Raw genomic sequence first — 16,210 nt, 5'->3', positions numbered from 1 at the left:
CCATGTGTCCCTTCGAGCCTGCACCGCCAGGCTGAACATGCAACTTCAGTACCCCATTCCTGCTTTCTCGTCATACCCCTTGATCTCCCTAGTAGTAAGGACTACATCTAACTCCTTTTTGAATATATTTAGTGAATTGGCCTCAACAACTTTCTGTGGTAGAGAATTTCACAGGTTCACTACCCTCTGGGCGAAGAAGTTCCTCCGCATCTCGGTCCCAAATGGCCCACCTCCCATCCAGAGACTGTGACCCCTGGTTCTGGATTTCCCCAACATTAATAAGAACATAAGAACATAAAAATTAAAAACAGGAGTAGGCCATCTAGCCCCTCGAGCCTGCTCCGCCATTCGACAAGATCATGGCTGATCTGGCCGTGGACTCAGCTCCACTTACCCACCTGCTCCCCATAACCCTTAATTCCCTTATTAGTTAAAAATCTATCTATCTGTGATTTGAATATATTTAATGAGCTAGCCTCAACTGCTTCCTTGGGCAGAGAATTCCACAGATTCACAACCTTCTGGGAGAAGAAATTCCTTCTCAACTCGGTTTTAAATTGGCTCCCCTGTATTTTGAGGCTGTGCCCCCTAGTTCTAGTCTCCCTGACCAGTGGAAACAACCTCTCTGCCTCTATCCTGTCTATCCCTTTCATTATTTTAAATGTTTCTATAAGATCACCCCTCATTGTAGCTGAACGACAGAGGTTGGGGTGATCTTAGACCTGGCCTGGGGGCGGCATAGGTTGAACAGCTTCCCACTGGTTCTGTAGTTTAGTTCCACTCCTCCTCATCATAGGCAGTCCCTCGAATTGAGGATGACTTGCTTCCACGTCAAAAAGTTCACAGGTGTTTCAATGATGGACCTAAAATTCCAGGTCCGAACTAAATCTTCAAGGGTGGAAGCTGCCTGTGCTTGGATTTTTTTAATGTGTGGTAACCGTTGCATACCAGCCACAACATGGGCTTGACAGAGCTAGGTCTTAGTCTAGTTGCAAGGATTAACCCAGACGATTGGAGACCTGCTCTGTTGCACGGACCTAGTGCGCGCACAATCGCAGTGTGGGCTGGCTCATGCTGCTTCTGGGCCCCGAACTCTCACGCCTCTTCTGGGCCCCGATCACGTCCCTCTACAATCTCTGGCCGCTCCTTCGCCCTCACCTCGCCGTTTCTGCAGTACTTGCCCTCGCTCCAATCACCGACCAGGAACTTGATGACGTCACTTTTCACTGCCGTTGCTCTCTTGCTCCAGCACGTGCTGCTCCCTGGAGTGCTACGCCACCACACTGCTCCTTCCGCTCCCCGGCCTGCTCCGATGGTGCTCGCAGGCTGGGAGCCGCTCAGCAGGGAGCTTGTTGACTGAGGTGGAGCATAAGAACATAAGAATTAGGAACAGGAGTAGGCCATCTAGCCCCTCGAGCCTGCTCCGCCATTCAATAAGATCATGGCTGATCTGGCCGTGGACTCAGCTCCACTTACCCGCCCTCTCCCCGTAACCCTTAATTCACTTATTGGTTAAAAATCTATCTATCTGTGACTTCAATATATTCAATGAGCTAGCCTCAACTGCTTCCTTGGGCAGAGTATTCCACAGATTCACAACCCTCTGGGAGAAGAAATTCCTTCTTAGCTCGGTTTTAAATTGGCTCCCCCGTATTTTGAGGCTGTGCCCCCTAGTTCTAGTCTCCCCGACCAGTGGAAACAACCTCTCTGCCTCTATCTTGTTCATCCCTTTCATTAGTTTAAATGTTTCTATAAGATCACCCTTTATCCTTCTGAACTCCAACGAGTAAAGACCCAGTCTACTCAATCTATCATAAGGTAACCCCCTCATCTCCGGAATCAGCCTAGTGAATCGTCTCTGTACCCCCTCCAAAGCCAGTATATCCTTCCTTAAGTAAGGTGACCAAAACTGCACGCAGTACTCCAGGTGCAGCCTTACCAATACCCTATACAGTTGCAGCAGGACCTCCCTACTTTTGTACTCCATCCCTCTCGCAATGAAGGCCAACATTCCATTCGCCTTCCTGATGACCTGCTGCACCTGCAAACTAACTTTTTGGGATTCAAGCACAAGGACCCCCAGGTCCCTCTGCACCTCAGCATGTTGTAATTTCTCCCCATTCATATAATATTCCCTTTTACTGTTTTTTTTTTTCCGCCAAGGTGGATGACCTCACATTTTCCGACATTGTATTCCATCTGCCAAACCTTAGCCCATTCGCTTAACCTATCCAAATCTCCTTGTAGCCTCTGAGTCCTCTACACAACCCGCTTTCCCACTAATCTTAGTGTCATCTGCAAATTTTGTTACACTACACTCTGTCCCCTCCTCTAGGTCATCTATGTATATTGTAAACAGTTGTGGTCCCAGCACTGATCCCTGTGGCACACCACTAACCACCGATTTCCAACCCGAAAAGGACCCATTTATCCCGACTCTCTGCTTTCTGTTCGCCAGCCAATTCTCTATCCATGCTAATACATTTCCTCTGACTTCGCGTACCTTTATCTTTTGCAGTAATCTTTTGTGTGGCACCTTATCGAATGCCTTTTGGAAATCTAAATACACCACATCCATCGGTACACCTCTATCCATCATGCTCATTATATCCTCAAAGAATTCCAGTAAATTAGTTAAACATGATTTCCCCTTCATGAATCCATGCTGTGTCTGCTTGATTGCACTATTCCTATCTAGATGTCCCGCTATTTCTTCCTTAATAGTTTGAAGCATTTTCCCCACTACAGATGTTAAACTAACCGGCCTATAGTTACCTGCCTTTTGTCTGCCCCTTTTTTTAAAACAGAGGCGTTACATTAGCTGCTTTCCAATCCGCTGGTACCTCCCCAGAGTCCAGAGAATTTTGGTAGATTATAACGAATGCATCTGCTATAACTTCCGCCATCTCTTTTAATACCCTGGGATGCATTTCATCAGGACCAAGGGACTTGTCTACCTTGAGTCCCATTAGCCTGTCCAGCACTACCCACCTAGTGATAGTGATTATCTCGAGGTCCTCCCTTCCCACATTCCTGTGACCAGCAATTTTTGGCATGGTTTTTGTGTCTTCCACTGTGAAGACCGAAGCAAAATAATTGTTTAAGGTCTCAGCCATTTCCACATTTTTAAATCCCCCTTCTCATCTTCTAAGGGTCCAACATTTACTTTAGTCACTCTTTTCCGTTTTATATATCTGTAAAAGCTTTTACTATCTGTTTTTATGTTTTGCGCAAGTTTATCTTCGTAATCTATCTTTCCTTTCTTTATTGCTTTTTTAGTCATTCTTTGCTGTTGTTTAAAATTTTCCCAATCCTCTAGTTTCCCACTAACCTTGGCCACCTTATACGCATTGGTCTTTGATTTGATATTCTCCTTTATTTCCTTGGTTATCCACGGCTGGTTATCCCTTCTTTTACCGCCCTTTTTCACTGGAATATATTTTTGTTGCGCACTATGAAAGAGCTCCTTAAAAGTCCTCCACTGTTCCTCAATTGTGCCACCGTTTAGTCTGTGTTTCCAGTCTACTTTCGCCAACTCTGCCCTCATCCCACTGTAGTCCCCTTTGTTTAAGCATAGTACGCTCGTTTCTGACACAACTTCCTCACCCTCAATCTGTATTACAAATTCAACCATACTGTGATCACTCATTCCGAGAGGATCTTTAACAAGGAGATTGTTTATTTTTCCTGTCTCATTACACAGGACCAGATCCAAGATAGCTTGCTCCCATGTAGGTTATGTTACATACTGTTCTAAGAAACAATCCCGTATGCATTCTATGAATTCCTCCTCCAGGCTACCCCGTGCGATTTGAGTTGACCAATCGATATGTAGGTTAAAATCTCCCATGATTACTGCCGTTCCTTTTTCACATGCCTCCATTATTCCCTTGATTATTGCCCGCCCCACCGTGAAGTTATTATTTGGGGGCCTGTCAACTGCGCCTACCAGTGACTTTTTCCCCTTACTATCTATAATCTCCACCCACAATGATTCAACATTTTGTTCATTAGAGCCAATATCGTCTCTCTCAACTGCTCTGATATCATCCTTTATTAACAGAGCTACCCCACCTCCTTTCCCTTCTTGTCTATCTTTCCGAATCGTCAGATACCCCTGTATGTTTAATTCCAGTCTTGGCCACCCTGCAACCATGTTTCTGTAATGGCCACCACATCGTACCCATGTGTAATGATTTGTGCCGTCAACTCATTTACTTTATTTCAAATGCTGCGTGCATTTAGGTAGAGTGTTTTAATCCTTGTTTTTAAACCATGATTTTTAGTTTTGACCCGTCCTGCAGCCCCTTTATAGTCAGTGGCCCTTTTTGTCTTTTGCATGGCGGTGAGGAAGATTGAGAAGAGAGTTGGAGCGATAACGCAGCCCTGTTTGACCCTGGTCCGCACGTAAATTGGGTCTGTAATGGATCCGTTGGTAAGGATCACGGGCTGCATGTCGTTGTGGAGCAGGTGAAGGATGTTGACAAATTAGATAGAGAAACTGTTCCCATTGGCAGAAGGTTCGAGAGTCATAGATTTAAGGGGATTGCCAGAAGAGCCAAAGACGACATAAGAAAAAACTTTTTTACACAGCGAGTGGTTTGGATCTGGAATTGACTGCCTGAAAAGGTGGTGAAGGCAGACTCAATCACGGCTTTCAAAAGGGAGTTGGATAAGTATGAAAGAATAAAATTTGCAGGGCTGGGCGAGCGGGATTAGCTAAAGTGCTCTTGCAGGGAGCCGGCATGGGCTCGATGGGCCAGATTGCCTTCCTCCATGTTGTAAACATTCTATGATTCTAGCTGGGGTACTGACCATCATCAAGCACCTTGCTTAAATGGCTATTATTGATTGTGTTTTGGCAGTGGATGTGCACAGGCTATTCAATCTGAAGGGAGAAGGGATCTGTTTACTCACTGCTTGGGACTGTAGAGATTCCTCAAATTGGGGGAGGGAAGGGAGATTAACTACCCGAAATCCAGGAACATTGGGAGGAGAGGGGGAGAACAATTTGGGATTTGCTGATTAGAGAAAGACTAGGAGTGTAATGCTTCTGTTTTATTCAATTATTTTGATAGAAATTTATAAATAAGGCAAACCAAGAGCTATGTGGAGAAATTAGTGAGTTATTTAAAATGGTGAGAAGTTCTATTAGATTTTGAATCATAAAATTTTAAAAATCTTTTTGAGCTGTGGCTCCTCACTTTTGAATCTGTTATATTTTGGGAGTTGCCTGTGTACCTTTACTGACTTATTTTTTTCAAGGTTAGAAAGGATATGACCCTCTGCTTGGTGTTCAAAATATCACTTCAAAGGCATTATTGCTCCATGAATACTTTTTTGCAAAGCAATTAGAAATGACTTAAACACAGATTGCTTGCTTGTTCCTGGAATCAGTCAATTGAAGGTAAATTGACTGCAAATGGACTTGAGTCCAATGTCTAGGTGGTGTTCAGAGAGCAATCACACCAATTTGATCAGGTTTGTTTAACTATGGAAGCATTTTTTTGATTTCCTGTACCTTGGTTATGAGCCAGCAGTGTGCTGTAGAAGCAGTGTGCTCTCAGTTCTTTTGAGTGCATTATAGTAGAGAGAGGAAACTGTTGGTAAATGAAACCAAGTATAATTTATATTACGGATATTGGTTTTGGTTTAGTTTTACTCAAGTGTCATGTCCACTGTTTCTGAAGATTGAAGTTAAATGTTCTGTAATCAAGTGAAATCTGCTATTGATTTTCTGTGAATTGTTTTCAATAAACCTATTGGATTATTTATAGTCTATGCTACGTGGTGAAAGTTATCACGTGCACCCAAAGACTATGGGAATATTGGAGGCTGATATTAATTTATTGCGCTAGTTAAAGTAACAGGATTTCTATTGGCTCCAAGACACCAGTAGATATTGTCCATTTAAAGTCACAATCCAGATTGTAGAGTGGTTGATTGTTTTAGACCTTTTGGTGTTAGACACAAAAGAAGTATCTTTAAAAAAGGGGACAAGTCCGACTGCAGCACCTACAGAGGAAATCTCCCGGTTATCAGCCACTGGGAAGGTCATCGGTAGAATCCTCCTCAACCATCTTCTTCCTGTGGCTGAGGAGCTCCTCCCGGAGTCGCAGTGCAGATTGCGTCCACTACGGTGTACAACGGACATGATCTTTACAGCAAGAGAAATGCAGGGAACAGCACCAACCCTTGTACATGGCTTTTGACCTTACAAAGGCCTTTGACACCGTTAACCGCGAGCGACTATGGAGTGGTGTCCTCCGTTTCGACTGCCCCCAACAGTTTGTCGCCATCCTCCGTCTGCTCCACGAAGACATGCAAGCCGTGATCCTGACCAACGGATCCACCACAGACCCAATCCATGTCCGGACTGGGATAAAGGGAGGGCTGCGTCATTGTGCCAACCCTCTTCTCGATCTTCCGCGCTGTAATGCTCCACCTCACACTCAACAACCTTGCTGGAGTGGAACTAAACTATAGATCCAGTGGGAACCTGTTCAACCTTCGTCGCCTCCAGGCCAGATCCAAGATTGTCCCATCCTCTGTCGTCGAGCTACCACATGCGGACGACGCTTGCGTCTGTGCACATTCAGCGGCTGAACTCCAAGTCATCGTCAACATCTTCACCGAGGCATGCGAAAGCATAGGCCTTACACTAAACATCCGTAAGACACAGGTCCTCCACCAACCTGACCCCGCGACACAGCACTCTTTTTCCCCCCCCCCCCCCCAAGTCATCACGATCCACGGTGCGGCCCTGGACAACGTGAACCACCTTCCATACCTCGGGAGCCTATAATCAGCGAGGGCAGACATCGACGATGAGGTTCAACACCAACTCGTGTGCCAGCGCAGCCTTCAGCCGCCTGAGAGAGAGTATTCGAAGATCAAGCCCTCAAATCTAGCACCAAGCTTATGGTCTACAGGGTTGTCGTGATACCTGCCCTCCTATATGGCTGAGACATGGACCATATACAGTAGACACCTCAAATCGCTGGAGAATTACCATCAACAATGTCTCCAAGATCTCCTGGGAGGACAGATGCACCAACATTGGTGTTCTCGATTAGGCCAGCATCGAAGCACTAACCACACTCAACCAGCTCCGTTGGGCAGGCCACATTCTTCGCATGCCTGACACGACTCCCAAAGCAAGCGCTCTACTCTGAACTCCTACACGGTAAGTGAGCCCCAGGTGGGCAGAGGAAATGTTTCAAGGACACCCTCAAAGCCTCCTTGATAAAATGCAACATCCCCACCAACACCTGGGACTCCCTGGCCAAAGACCACCCAAAATGGAGGACGTGCATCCGGAAGGGCATTGAGCATGTCGAGTCTCGTCGCTGAGCATGCAGAAACCAAGCGCAGGCAGCGGAAGGAGCCTGCGGCAAACCAAACTCCCCACCCACCCTTTCCTTCACCCACTCTCTGTCCCACCTGTGAGATTGGACTGTACAGCCACCCAAGAACTCACTTTTTTAAAAAGTGGAAGCAAGTCTTCGATTTCGAGGGACTATCTATGATGATGATCTGGTGAATTGCCAAAAACTTAACACTAATCTTTCAATGTTTTAATGCAGCCAATCCTGTTTAATTGTGTATAAAAGACTCCAGTCCAGAACACATTGTACCTTAGTCCTCCTGTGCTATTATTTTTCTAATTGTGCTGATTATGTGTAAATTTTGTGTTATCATCGGCAGGGGAAGGAGCATGCGGCAAACCAGTTCCACCCCACCCCTTCCCTCGACGAATGTCTGTCTCACCTGTGACAGGGTCTGTGACTCTCGTATTGGACTGTTCAACCACCAAAGAACTCACTTCAGGAATCGAATGCTTCCACTCCTGAAGTGAGTTCTTTGGTGGTTGAACAGTCCAATACGAGAGTCACAGACCCTGTCTCAGGTGGGACAGACATTCGTCGAGGGAAGGGGTGGGGTGGGACTGGTTTATGACACTTTCCTTCCCCTGCCTGTGCTTGACCTCTTCATGCTCTCGGTATTGAGATTCGAAGAGCTCACCACTCTCCCGGATGCACTTTCTCCAACTAAGGCAGTCTTCGGCCAGGGATTCTCAGGTGTCAGTGGTGATGTTGCACTTTATCAGGGAGGCTTTGAGGGTGTCCTTGTAATGTTTCCGCTGCCCACCTTGGGCTCGATTGCTGTGAAGGAGCTCCACAGAGAGCATTTGCTTAGGGAATCTCGTGTTTGGCATGCGAACTATGTGGCCTGCCCAGCAAAGCTGTTCGAGTGTGGTCAATGTTTCAATGTTGGGGATGTTAGCTTGGCTGTTGGTGCGCCTGTTCTCCCAAGGGATATTGCAGGATATTGCAGAGACGTTGTTGGTGATATATTTCCAGCAACTTGAGGTGTCTTCTGTACATTGCCAATGCCTCTGATCCATACAGGGCAGGCATTACTACAGCCCTGCAGACCATGAGCTTGGTGGTCGATTTGAGGGACTGGTCTTCGAACATTCTTTTCCTCAGGCGGGCGAAGGCTGCACTGGAGGCGATGTTGAATCTCCGCATCAATGTCTGCCTTTAAGAGGCTCCCGTGGTATGGGAAATGGTCCACGTTGTCCAGGACCGCGCCGTGAATGTTGATGACGAGGGCAGTGCTGTGCGGCGAGGACAGGCTGGTGGAGGACCTTTGTCTTACAGATGTTAAGCGTAAGGCCCATGCTTTCATATGCCTCGGTGAATACATTGACTATATCCAGGAGTTCAGCTTCCGAATGTGCGCAGACGCAGGCGTCGTCCGCGTACTGTAACTCAACGACAGAGATCGAAGTGATGTTGGACCTGACCTGGAGACGGCGTAGGTTAAACAGCTTCCCACTGGTTCTGTAGTTTAGTTCCACTCCATCAGGGAGCTTGTTGATTGAGAGGTGGAGCATGGCAGTGAGGAAGATTAAGAGGATTGGAGCGATGACGCAGCCCTATTTGACCCCGGTCCGGACGTGGATTGGGTCTGTAATGGATCCGTTGGTAAGGATCACAGCCTGTATGTCGTTGTGGAGCAGGCAAAGGATGTTGACAAATTTTTGGGGGCATCTGAAATGGAGGAGGACGCTCCATAAGACCCTCACGGTTGACAGTGTCAAAGGCCTTAGTAAGATCGAAGAAGGCCATGTATAAGGGCTGGCTCCCTGCATCTTTCCTGCAGCTGTCGCGCTGCAAAGATCATGTCCGTTGTGCCCCGTAGGGGACGAAATCCGCACTGTGACTCCAGGGGGAGCTCCTCGGCCACGGGAAGAAGACGGTTTAGGAGAAGTCTAGCGACAACTTTCCCAGTGGCTGATAGCAGGGAGATTCCCCTATGGAATGGTACAAAATCAAGACATTTGGAATTTGTTTTCACATAGGATCTTGAGAGGTTTTTTTTGAGCGACAGTTTTTGCAGTTATGTCAACCTTATTTTACATGTTGGTTAAAAGGTTTTAATGGATGGAATAGAAAATCATTAAAACAAGCTATCTTGTTAATGGCATGATAAGAGTCAAGCCTTTGAGATGTTCCAATGGTCATATATAGTCAAGACAAATTTAAAAGCAGTATTTTGTGTTCAGGGTCACCTCTAGCAGGTGAAATGAAACAGTGAATTAGCTCTGTATGGAACGCATCATGTGATTTCAAGAATTCTTTAATTTCCTGGTTTAAACAATAACAATTTAAATAACCATTTGTGCAAATCTGGGGAAGAACTATTATCTAAAGATTTGTTTTCCTGTCCTATTGCATCATGTTGCCATTTAATTGGGAAACTTTTTGTGGATCTATTGTTTTGATTGAGGTCTGTGAATGTGTTTAAAAAACCCTAGAATGATGTTTGTATGCTTATGAAGGTTGATTTCGTTAATTTTTTTCCCGCTGAAAATAAATGTGAGCAAATACTGGAAATACTCAGCAGGTTAGGCAGCATCTGTGGAGAGAGAAAGCGTTAATGTTTCTGGTGACCTTTCGTTAGAACTGGAAAAAGTTAGAGATGTAACTGATTTTAAGCAAGTGCAGGGGCTGGGCAAGTTGGGGTGGGGGGAGCAGAAAAAAACAAAAGGGAAGGTTTGTGATTGGGTGGAAGGCAGGAATGATCAGATGATAAAAGGCATGATGGTACAAATCAAAAGGAGATGGTAATGGGACAAGTCAAGAAACAAAAGATGGGTCTAGAAGAGGTGTAAATGGGAATGGCAGAAGAAACAGCTGCCATGTGGGGGGGAAAAAAGGGGCAGAGGGGTTATCGTCTGAAATTGTTGAACTCAATGTTGAGTCCAGAAGGCTGTAAAGTGCTTAAGCGAAAAATGAGGTGCTGTTCCTCGAACTTGCATTGAGCTTCATTGGAACAATTTAAGAGGTCGAGATCAGAGTGGGAATGGAGTGGAGAATTAAAGTAACCGGAAGCTCGGGTCATGCTTGCGGACTGAACGGAGGTGATCATAAAGCGGTCACCCAATCTGTGTTTGGTCTCCCCAATGTAGAGGAGACTGCATCATGAGCAGTGAATACAGTATATTAAATTGCAAGAAGTACAAGTAAATTGTTGTTTCACCTAGGAGTGTTTGGGGCCCTGGACATTGGGAAGGGAGGAGGTAAAAAGGGCAGGTGTTACAGCTCCTGCGCTTGCGTGGGAAGGGGAGGAGATGTTTGGAGTGCACCAGGGTGTTGCGAAGGGAGTGGTTCCTTCGGAATGCTGAAAGGGGCCGGGAGGGGAAGTTGTGTTTGGTGGTGGGATCATGTGGGAAGTGACAGAAATAGCGGAGGATGATCCGTTGAACGTGGAGGCTGGTGGGCTGAACGGTGAGGACAAGGGCAACACCATCGTGGTTCTGGGAGGGAGGGGAAGGGGGGAGGGGGATGGGAAGAGAGCGAGCAGAAGTGCAGGATATGGAACGGATACGGTTGAGGGCATGTCAACCATGGCCCTCCAGCTGTCCTGGTGGGTGTAGAGGGATTGTACGTCCATAGTGCAAAGGTGACGGTGGGGCGTTGGAAGAGTTGTGGACATAGGTGGGAAGAGACTGAACAAGGGGAGGAAAATATAGTTGAGATAGGAAGAAATCAGTTCTGTGGGGCAAGAACAGGCTGAAATGATGGGTCCTGTTTGTGGATCTTGGGAAGGAGGTAGAAGTGGGCTGTGTGGGGCTGGGGTGCTATACGGTTGGTGGCTGTGAAGGGAAGATCTCCAGAAGAGATGAGGTCAGTGACAGTCTTGGAAACGATGGCTTGATTTTCGGTAGTGGGGTCATGGTCCACTAAAATGCTGTTGAATCTAAACTAGTAAAATATGTTGTAAAAAAGGAAGCAATTGATGGCATTTTAAAAAAAAAAAAAATTAAAATGAAAGTATTGCCTAGATCCCAAATACCACAAAACCATGGTACACCAACTTGCAGCCACACCAAGGAAGCACCTAAAATCATCATCGTTATCATGGGCAGTCCCTCGAATCGAGGATGACTTGCTTCCACGTCAAAAAGTTCACTGGTGTTTCAATCAAGGACCTTAAATTCCAGGTCCCAAACTAAATCTTGAGGGATGGAAGATCCCTGTGCGTGGATTTTTTTAACGTGTGGTGGCCGTTGCACACCAGCCTCCATATGGGCTTGACAGAGCTAGGTCTTGGTCCAGTAGCAAGGATTATCCAAGAAAACTGGAGACCCGCTCTGCTGCATGGACCTAGTGTGTATACATATTGCAGTGTGGGCTGGCCCGTGCTGCCCCTGGGCCCTCGCCTCTTCTGGGCCCCAAACTCTCTCCTCTCCCGGGTCCCGATCACATCCCTCTACAATCTCTGGCCGCTCCTTCGCCCTAACCTCGCCGCTCCTGCAATACCTGTCCACGCTTCAATCACCGACCTGGACCTCAATGACGTCCCTCTTGACTGCTGTCGCCCTCCTGCTCCAGCACGTGCTGCTCCCTGGAGTGGTACGCCGCCACGCTGCTCCTGTTCCCCGGCCTGCTCCGATGGTGCTCGCAGGCCAGTGGCCGCTCAGTCTGCTGGGCCAGGCTGCCACACTGCTCCTTCTGCTTCCCGGCCTGCTCTAATGGTGCTCGAAGGCCAGGGGCCGCTCAGCCTGCTGGGCCAGGCTGCCACCCTGTTTCTGCTTCGCGGCTGCTCCTTCCGCTCCATTTGCACCTAAAATACAGCCCAGGTAATAACATGTGCTCTGCTTATTTTTGGTTTCCCTAGCTTTAAAAAAAAAAGTAAGGATCTTGTTTTGATTTCCAAATAATCCAGATGTTAAATCTGACTCTATTGCCACCTCAGTCCATTCTATCCTCGCATTGATTCAGCTTTAAGTCGTAGATCAATTTGGTTAGTTTTGCTTTCTTCTGGATAGCTTGGTTTAACTGTAGAATATTTATCTGTTTTGCTACAGTTGATTGCAGAAGAAGGAGTAACCACACTGAATGTCAATGAGCTGCAGGCAGCCTGCCGGACTCGGGGAATGAGAGCACTTGGAGTGACTGAAGAGCGTTTACAAGACCAACTCAAACAAGTGAGAGCACAAATGGAAAATTAGATTGTGTTTTTTAATTGTCAGTAATGATGTGATATATACATGTGTGCCATTCAACCCATGGCCTTCAGCATCCATAGATAATTTTGCCTGTTCCAGGCCCAATAGGAACCATTATGCATCATGAAGCATTTTATTTATTTCAGGATGTATCTGTTCGTATACATATCCCTATAATCTCTTATCTTCCCAATTGAAATTCCTTTTGAAGTAGTTAATTAACGCCACAAGTACTCCGACTCGGTCTCTTTTACATTTTATGTGGGCAGAACATTTCCTAATTCACGCTGTCTTCCCCGCATGATTATTCTTCAGTATGATTTAAAAAGAAGGAAATGACCAATAGTTTAAGGGTGCCATGAATCAATGAGGAGGTTCAAAACCAATTAAAATTGGAAGAGTAAGAAGCACAAGAACAGAGAGAAAATTAAAAGGTTGAGTGGGTCAACGAAAGCCAAGAGAGGGAGTATGAGGATTTTTTTGAATCAAAAGGAACAGTAAGGTATTTTACAAATGTATCCGTAACAAGTGAAGTGTTAAAAGCAAGGTGCAACCCATGAAAGGAGATAAGCATCTTTTCTCGCAGTGTTTATTCAAAAATAAAACTGCAGCTCTATAAAACTAATGAGATTAAATATACATTTTATAATGCTGATTAATTTCTGATTTTTTTTTTGTCTTTATGTAGTTGCTGAATAAAAAATAAAGGGTGCCATAGAATTTCATTTCACTTGAGTACCAGTTACATATATCTTGCTAACAGTGATTTATATACACTAGGCTCCCTGTAAATGAGGAATGAATTTGAACATGCACGAGCATTGCAAACAAACTGCTTTTATTTTTTTTTAAAGTAAATTTTGTGGAACGAAGAATTCAGTATTGTAGCACAGAAAATAACACGCACTCCACATTGCTGATTTCTTTCCATTAATTATAATGGACCTATCCAAGTGATTAGTTGAGAAGTATACCAAATAACCCATTAGTACCAAATGAGTTTATTGGTTTATTTTGTTTCAAGATTTCAACGTGTTCCCACTAAACACAGCTGTTTTTTCCTTGCAGTGGTTGGAGCTGCATCTAAACCAACAGATTCCTACTTCACTGCTACTTTTGTCCAGGGCCATGTTCCTTCCAGACACCCTTTCACCTGCCGATCAACTTACGACAACTTTGCAGACATTGCCAGATAGTGTGGTTAGTAACTAGCTCAATTTGCACAAGATAAAAATGCACTTTTAGGAAGCTGTGTAATATTTCATCATAAAGCATTCTTCAGCCTCTTTCTTTTTCTGTTAAGATAAACTAGGTGCTAGGAGGAGATCCAGAAGGCTCAGGCCAAACATGTGCCCTAAAAGAAAAAGGCTGGGAAAAATAATTTCAGAGCCCCCTGGATGTCTTGGGACTTACAGGGGGAGGATTTAGAAAAAAAGGGCCGCTTATGTCCTATACCAACGGCTAAATACTTCAGAATCTGTAGAGGAATATAGAAAGTTAAGAGGCAAAATTAAAAAGGATATTAGGAATGCTAAGAGAGTGAACATGATAAATTTTTGGCCAGTAAAATTAAGAAAAACCCTAAGATGTTCTATAAATATATTAAGAGTAAGAGGGTAACTCAGGAAAGGGTAGGGCCTATTAGAGACTGAGGGTAATCTTTGTGTGAAGGTGGAAGATGTTGGTAGGGTTGTTAACAAATACTTTGCATCTGTTTTCACAAAGGAAAGGGGTAATGCAAATACTGCTATCGAGGAGGAGTGTGATATTCTGGATGAAATAAATATAGTGAGAGAGCAAGTATTAAGGGGTTTAGCAGCTTTGAAAGTAAATAAGTCCCCAGGCCCGGATGAACTGCATCCCAGGCTGTTGAGCGAAGTAAAAGAAGAAATAGCAGAGGCCTTGACCATCATTTTTCAGTCCTCTTTGGATCTGGGCATGGTGCCGGAGGATTGGAGGACTGCTAATTGCTGTATCCTTGTTTAAGAAGGGAGAAAGGGATAGGCCGAGTAATTACAGGCCTGTCAGCCTAACCTCAGTGGTGGGAAAATTATTGGAAAAAATCCTGAAAGACAGGATAAATCTGCATTTGGAAAGGCAAGGATTAATTAGGGACAGTCAGCATGGATTTGTTAAGGGAGGATCGTGTTTGACTAACCTGATTGAATTTTTTGAGGAGGTAACCAAGAGGGTCGATGAGGATTGTGCATACGATGTATATATGGACTTTAGCAAGGCTTTTGATAAGGTCCCACGTGGTAGAATTTTTCAAGAAGGTTAAAGCCCATGGGATCCAGGGCAAAGTGGCAAGTTGGATCCAAAATTGGCTTGGAGGTAGGAAGCAAAGGGTAATGATTTTGAGGTATGTTTTTGTGACTGGAAGGATGTTTCCAGTGAGGTTCCGCAGGGCTCAGTACTGGGTCCCTTGCTTTTTGTGGTTTATATCAACGATTTAGATTTGAATATAGGGAGTATGATTAAGAAATTCTCAGATGACACTAAAATTGGCTGTGTGGTTGATAATGAAGAGGAAAGTCATGGGCTGCAGGAGGATATCAATCTACTGGTCAGGTGGGCAGAGCAGTGGCAAATGGAATTTAATTCAGAGAAATGTGAGGTGATGCACTTTGGGAGGGCTATTAAGGAAAGGGTATACACATTAAGCAGTAGGCCACTTAATAGTGTAGATGAACAAAGGGATCTTGGAGTGCTTGTCCATAGATCCCTGAAAATAACAGGCCAGGTAGTTAAGAAGGCATACGGAATGCTTGCCTTTATTGGCCAAGGCATAGAATATAAGAGCAGGGAGGTTATGCATAAATTGTATAATACATTGGTTAGGCCACAGCTGGAGTACTGCGTGCAGCTCTAGTTGCCGCATTATAGGAATGACGTGATTGCACTAGAGAGGATGCAGAGGAGATTTACTAGGATGCTGCCTGGAATGGAGAATCTTAGTTATGAGGATAGATTAGATAGGGTGCGTTTGTTCTCATTGGAACAGAGGAGGCTGAGAGGACACCTCAAAATATTGATGGGCCTGGATATAGTGGATAGTAAGGGTCTATTTCCATTGGTGCAGGGGTCTATTACGAGGCGGCATAGTTTTAAGGTGGTTGGTGGAAGGTTTAGAGGGGATTTGAGGGGGGGAGGCGGGTGCTTCTTTACGCAGAGGGTTGTAGGGATCTGGTTAGATGTGCACTTAAAGTGCAGTAATCTGCAGGGTTACGGACCTAGAGCTGGTAATTGGGATTAGACTGGATGATCTTTTGTTGGATTGAGCAGATACGATGGTAAGTACTGCAAAGAATAGAATACGGCCAGGGTGCTGATCTGGACTAGTTTCAATCACCTGGATGGGTTGGAGAGGAATTTTCTCAGATTTTCTCTCCCGAAATTGGCCTGGGTTTTTATCTGTTTTTTTGCCTCTCCCAGGAGATCACATGGCTCCGGTTGGGGTGGAGTGTAAAATGTTTCAGTATAAGGGGTGTCGCAGTTGTGAGAGGCGGACTGGTTGGGCTGGGTGCTCTTTGCCTTTCCGCCATTGTTCATAAGTTTATATGTAACCTTCAGGGCTGCTGACCAAGGGCCGAGCAGCTCTTTGCCAGCCGGTACGAACACGATGGCCCAAAATGGCGGCCTCCTGCGCTGTAAATCTCGGTTTCTATTAAATTTTAATCATATGGT

General features: G+C 45.3%; 1 protein-coding gene and 1 long non-coding RNA gene across 3 annotated transcripts in view; one reads left to right on the top strand and one right to left on the bottom strand.

Annotated features, from left to right (window-relative positions):
• LOC139237535 (uncharacterized) overlaps positions 1-16,210 on the bottom strand; it is a 154,569-nt gene that overhangs the window by 34,365 nt on the left and 103,994 nt on the right. The window lies entirely within an intron of this gene.
• Positions 1-16,210, top strand: part of letm1 (leucine zipper-EF-hand containing transmembrane protein 1) — a 103,543-nt gene that overhangs the window by 39,512 nt on the left and 47,821 nt on the right. For both annotated transcript variants that reach the window (XM_070866923.1, XM_070866922.1), the window contains exons 7-8: positions 12,383-12,502; positions 13,592-13,723. In XM_070866923.1, the coding sequence (XP_070723024.1) occupies positions 12,383-12,502; positions 13,592-13,723 (252 nt within the window). The remainder of the gene's footprint in view (positions 1-12,382; positions 12,503-13,591; positions 13,724-16,210) is intronic.

This window comes from Pristiophorus japonicus, chromosome 2 (genome assembly GCF_044704955.1).
Source record: "Pristiophorus japonicus isolate sPriJap1 chromosome 2, sPriJap1.hap1, whole genome shotgun sequence".
In the NCBI taxonomy this organism is placed as follows: domain Eukaryota; kingdom Metazoa; phylum Chordata; class Chondrichthyes; family Pristiophoridae; genus Pristiophorus; species Pristiophorus japonicus.
The sequence above is the reverse complement of the archived record's forward strand: the minus strand, read 5'-3'. Positions and strand labels throughout refer to the sequence as shown.